This window comes from Coenobita brevimanus, chromosome 62, assembly GCF_032717465.1.
Source record: "Coenobita brevimanus isolate Jiangsu-jjx chromosome 62, ASM3271746v2, whole genome shotgun sequence".
Lineage (NCBI taxonomy): Eukaryota > Metazoa > Arthropoda > Malacostraca > Decapoda > Coenobitidae > Coenobita > Coenobita brevimanus.
Window position 1 is genome coordinate 30,989,631 of NC_137015.1, and position 6,216 is coordinate 30,995,846.

The window sequence follows — 6,216 nt, forward strand, 5'->3', positions numbered from 1 at the left end:
CCAACAATACGAAACGCATCCCCCACACAGATCTCTGAAGGAGTCGGATCTCCAGGCCACGATTAGGAGGCAGTAAATAACGTTGCCTTCTGGCTGTTCTTCCTACGCAGTGAAACAAAGGAATTTTCCATATTCACACAGGTCTCCGAAGCTATCCTATACCCAAGACATGGTGAATAACATAGCATGCCATCCATTACTTCCAACCATTTACAGGAATATCCAGGTCTCTCTAAACCTCCCCCCCCCAACCCCATCCTAGAGTTAGTGTACTGTATGTCATTGCTTTCCGTCTGTTTCTGTCACTCAACCAAACTAGAGCTTGTGCCGATCTCTCCCACATGTCTTTGAAGAATCCCGCCACCTTGTTGCGACCCATAAGGTGAAAAAGATAAATGGAGGAGCAGATGCCATGAGGCAGTTGCAGAGTTCATTACGATAACTTGGGCCTTAGAGCCTGTGGTGGGTTATTCACCCATTATCTTTGGATACAACCACTGGATCATCCAAGTTACCACAGATATCCCCCCGGATTGTTATCCCATGCAATTATTTTACCTACGTGTACCAACCCACAGAGGGTAAACTGACACCCGAGTCTTGTGATGCCAGCTTCCCACACAAGGATTCGACTCCTGACGCTGTCACACCAACAGCTTTATAGCTACCAGTGCTAACCATTTGGTCGCTGTGGCCGACAAAACTAAAGCATCTTCCCATCTCCTGTACAGTCTCTAAAGTCATGAAACAGTAAATGACATGGCATTACACTTAAACCTCCCGGCCACAAAAGTATATCATCTCCCACACGGCCACCAAAATATAACATATTCCACACAGCCACCAAAATATAGCATCTTCCACACAAGTTTCCAAAGCAATCCTACACCCCAGACACAACTTTGAGGATGGTATACTGTGTTCGTTTCTCACTCCCAGCAAAACTAAATAATCTTCCCATCTCTCATACGTCTTTCAGACTAAGAGATAGTGTCTGACAAAGCTCGCCGTTCTTCTTAGCCATCAACATATGGCATCTCCTCATCTCTAAAGCCAACAGAGACTGAGGAGACAGGGAAGAGCATCGCACTCCATCCGTTCCTCCTAGCCCAGAAGCTAAAGCATCTCCATCTCCCACGCAGATCTCTGAAACCATTTTGCGTCCTGGCCGCAACTAGATAGCATGTTCTATCTGCTCCTCCACTCAGCAAATCTAAAACTTCTTCCTGTTTCCCACATAGCCTTTGAGGGTAGGAGATAGTAAATAACACGGCACTCCATCATCAAAGTCACCCCACATTCTGGTTACAACATGGAGGATAAAATATTCCGTCAGCTCCTCCCGCTCAGTAAAACTATTGCATTTCCCCGTTTCGTATGTAATAAATACCTGTAATGTCGCATTCCACCTTTCACTCGCAACCCACAAAAGTAATCTGTCACCCATCTTCCTGAGGTCTCCAATGCCATTCAGTTTCCAGGCTATGACTTCGAGGAGATAGTGAACAACATAATACTTCTGTTCCACACAGCTAGCAAAACTAGCAAAACTAAAGCATCTTTCCATCTCCCATACAGGTCTCCGAAATCATCCCACACCCCGGCTATGACTCCGAAGAGATAGTTAACGACATAGCACTTCTGAAACTCCCCCGCCCTCTCCGCTTGTCCTCTCGAATCATGCCTGCCTGCCTGCCTGAGAGCGAGAGCGAGGTGGTGTCACCAGATATCAAGTGTGTGGTGGCTGGGTGGGGCAAGGAACGGGAATCACACATTTTCGGATCCAATGTACTAAACTATGCCAGGGTGAGTGTAGAGGGTGTATAGAGTGTTGGAAGGAGAATAGGATATTGTATGAGTGTGCAAGGTACTGGAGGTTTCATGAGGGTGAGAGTTATAGGTGGAATATGAGGGAATGTTGGAGGATGTAAGAGGGAGTGGAGAATGTAAGAAGGTAGGAGAAAACTTTAGTAGAATGTAACAAAGTTGTACAGTTGTCAGTTTTTCTTTTACGCAAAACCGAAACTTGATAATTTCTGACCATGAATATTCAAGCAAGTTGATAAGGTTTGGAGCTTACTTCAGTAAATCAAGAGCCAGAAGTGTAAAGGAATAATTGATTCCAACTTTACAATGACAAAGGAGGTAGGAGGGTGTGATGAGATGAAACAGCGTAGGGAAAGGGCATAAGAGTGTGTGTGTGTGTCTGTGTGTGTGTGTGTGTGTGTGTGTGCAAGGGTGTAGGAGAGTGTGTGATTTTGTAAGAAAGTATGGTAGGGTATTGAAGGGTGCGATGGCGTGTGCAAAGATGTTAGTAGGGGGTATAGGGGCTATACTAATAGTGTGCAGGAAAGTGTAGGTTGGGTGAAAGAGGGTGCGATCTTGTAGAAGTGGGCTTGGTGAGGTGTGAAGAGTCTAACAGGGTAAAGTAAGGATATAGAAGGTCGTATAAGAGTGTGGTAGGGTATGTATAGAGTGTAATAGGTTGTGAGAGAATGTTAGGGTGTACGAAGATGTGGGAGCGTGTAGGAGGATGTAGGAAGGTGTGGGAGGATGCAGTAGGATGTAGATGAGTGTGGTATGATGTAGAAGCGTGTGGTATGGTGTGGTAGAGAGTGGATGGTGTAGATTGGTGTGGTAGGGTGTAGAATGGTGTGGTAGGGTGTAGAATGGTGCGGTAGGGTGTAGAATGGTGTGGCAGGATGTAGAATGGTTTGACTTTGTGCAGAAGTCCAGTATACCTTAAGTCATTCTTGGGGTCTAAGTGGAGGGTGTGTGTGGCACAAGGTCCATAGTTCATTGTGATGTTGGGGGTGTACTTATGCTGATGTTTGCCGCTGGTGATGTGTATTGTGGTGGATTTGGCTGGAGCGATCGTCAGTCTGTTGTCCTCAACCCATGTCTGAACTGTGTTGATGTACAGTAGTGTTGTTACATTGTGCAGTGTGATGCTTGGATGTTGTGGTAATGTCTGCATATGAGGCAATGTTTATAGGCGGCTGAGTGTGGGAATATCATCTATGTCGAGACTGAAAAGATTAAGTAAAACAAAGGAGCCTTGTGGAATCCCGTTTGGAAGTTTCGTGGTTGTGATGACTTGCTCTGGAATATGACAGGTGCTTGCCTTCCAAATAAGTAGCTAGCAAGCCAACGGTTGGTGTTGTTCTGCTTGTTTGTGTTGTAGCTGTGGTAATTAACTCGTGTTGGATGTTGGTATCAAGGCTTTATTAATGTCTGTTGTTGTATGAAGCATACTTTGTGCCGATTTCGTTAAGATGATGCCGTCGGATGCGTTTTATGTGGGGTTGCTTTGTACAGTGTCTAGGTTCATGCAGTACTCTGAAACTGTATTGTGAGGGAACAAGGAAGACATGAGGTGTGACCTTATTGAGGATTAGGCGTTCATTTATCTTGTATGGTATGCTGTGAAGTGTTACGAGACAACACGCAGAAGGATATGTTGGGTCCTTATTTTGTTTAAGTACAGTATAGTGATGATTGTTCCACGTTTCCGGCGGTGTCCGGCAACTACTCTACCGTATTGGAGACTAAAATGATTTGTTATAAAAACTGGTGATGTTCAGACACTGATAAAAAAAAAAAAAAAAGAATTGAAGTCAGCAACTAATTTATTGTTTGTGAGATGGTGCAGTGGTAACAGTGCCTGACTACTATCTGGAGGTCTCTGATTCTAGTCCAGGGTGGAGCGTTAAAAACTTTCCATTATATATATATATATATATATATATATATATATATATATATATATATATATATATATATATATATATATATATATATATATATATATATATATATATATATATATATATATATAATGTCGGGGAAAGGGTCAGGATGATGATGATGTAGATTTTCTTTTTGGTAGTACTTACTGTGGTACCATGCCTCTTTTAGCGTTACTTGCCACCACATGACCTTGCCTAACCTACTCCCACCCAACAGGTGCCCATAGTGCCTCGTCGTGTGTGCCGTCGTGTGTACCCGAACCATCCCATCACCCGCCGCCAGCTGTGTGCAGGGTACCGCAGGGGCTCAGCTGATGCCTGTGCAGGTAACTCACATCCCTACCACTCATAAAACCTCCATGTCCCTCACTCAGCAGACGTTCCCAACCTTTTCTATTATTCTTCCGTTTGTCGTGCCAACAGCACTCGACAGGCTTATCCCACGATCATTTTTGCACTCATTTCAATCACCTTTGCATTTGTACTCTGGCATAATCACATTCTTCTTCCACTCCACTGATACAAAGTCACGCATCGAAGCTTTGTGTCATATTTCAAACAACCATTTCATTCCATTCTCCGCTGTTATTTTTATTTCTGTAATATACCTAATCAACACAAGCTACCATTCCGGTCTTTACTTTCTTCACTTTCCTCACCTTTGCCAGTGTCCTACTCTCAGGCACCACGTTCCTTCTCAGCACACCACTAAAACCAGTCATGTGTACCACCGCTCTTCTCTCATCATTTCAATCCATCAACCTTTCAAAGTATTCCTTCCATCTGCTCCCTATTTCTCTTCCGTTTGCTAGCACTCGTAATTTTCCCTTCATTTCTCACATTTTCACTCTTTCCTCCACCGTCATGTTTATGGTTTCACACATAATTCTAATATTGTGTCCTGTTATCAGAGTAGTTTATATTATTTTTCTTCTAAATCATCATTAACCTTTTACACCCTCGCTTGTAAGCGAGAGCGAATCCTGTTTCTGTCGGAGTGGTTCTGCTCCTGTGTGTGTGTGTGTGTGTGTGTGTGTGTGTGTGTGTGTGTGTGTGTGTGTGTGTGTGTGCCTATAGGCTTAATAGCCCATTCTCTGTAACTCACCTGCTTCCTACCCACCTACCTGTCTACCTACCTGCCTACCTAACTACCCACCTCCCCACGTACTTCACTGTCTACCTTCACTTCCTAATGAGCTAGCAACATTGGCGTTCATTTATTTATTTATTTGCATGTTTATTAAATTAATTTCAGTTTGTCAGTCTCTAGTAAGTTGTATCATTATTGTGAAAAGTGCATAAATTACAGCATTTTGAACGACCTTGCCAATAATATTATGCCTGTACTGATGCAAATAAAGACATTTTTAGTCATTGTGTCCTAAAGGTTGCTCCGAGCATGTTAACCAGTCCGACGAGGAAACATCATCAGGTGGAATGGATTCATCTGACACCTCAGTCTTCAAAAATGGTCCTTAATTGCTGCCGCTATAGTGCGCGAACAGACATACTATCAGAAAACTGTTTATCTCAAGCACGCTAAGGCCCTCGACTTCGTCTTCGAAAATTCATCCACTTTACTTTATTTTCATCTTATTTTACATCCTTAAACAGTCACTAGCCTTCCATTCTTCATCCACACGTCCCACATTCCACACAACTGCTAGAACCTGTCTAGTTTTCCTGAGTCCTGGATAAACACAGGACCTATATCCAATGCTTTCTTGATTTTCTCAGTAAGATATGGAGGGTCGGTGATTCATAATCTACAGTACACTACCCTCTCCCCTCTCTCTTTTCGTCTCGTAAGTACGCCCCAAGGTTTTGTTATTTGGTAAACCACCTCAGCATTCTAAATAGTTTTCTGATGTAGAAAAAACAATTTAGCTCTCCACTTGGTGTAGAGTACAACTACATCAGTGAGTGGATGGTGACTACCCTCACCTACCACTTAGTTACATTAATTTTAATGCTTATGAAACTCATGAATCTTATTTCCGTCCTCTCCTCAGGTGACTCTGGCGGCCCTCTGGTGTGTGAGAAGGAGGGTGGCCAATGGGTGGTACAGGGGGTGACCTCGTACGGGGAAGGATGTGGCGAGAGGGGCAAGTATGGTGTGTACGCTAGGGTCGCTTCATATCTGCCGTGGATAAACTCAGTCATGACGAAGTGAAACGGCAGGGGAATACGGGGTCGAGGGAGGAAGGTGGAGGTACAGGAGCGGTGATGGGAAAGGCAGGAGTGATAGAGGTTGAAAAGAGGGAATGAATATTAAGAAAATGAGATACTGCACGGGGAAATAAAAGATAGAGATGCAGGAGATGAGATAGAGGAAATACTGGACCTTTTTATTTGTCGCAGTAGGTTTCTGTTTTGCTCTGTTTTCGGGCTCTGGGCGTTGACTAGGCAGTTCATTCTTACACTCCTAACAGCCTTCCCGTGCACCAACGGATAGCATCACACAGTC

General features: G+C 43.8%; 1 protein-coding gene across 1 annotated transcript in view; it reads left to right on the forward strand.

The window, feature by feature from the left end:
* The window catches only part of LOC145404021 (uncharacterized), a 38,990-nt gene extending 33,068 nt beyond the window's left edge, over positions 1-5,922 (forward strand). The window contains exons 7-9 of the mRNA XM_080275624.1: positions 1,579-1,806; positions 3,967-4,075; positions 5,762-5,922. Coding sequence (XP_080131750.1) covers positions 1,579-1,806; positions 3,967-4,075; positions 5,762-5,922 — 498 coding nt within the window. The remainder of the gene's footprint in view (positions 1-1,578; positions 1,807-3,966; positions 4,076-5,761) is intronic.
* The last annotated feature ends 294 nt before the right edge of the window (positions 5,923-6,216 follow it).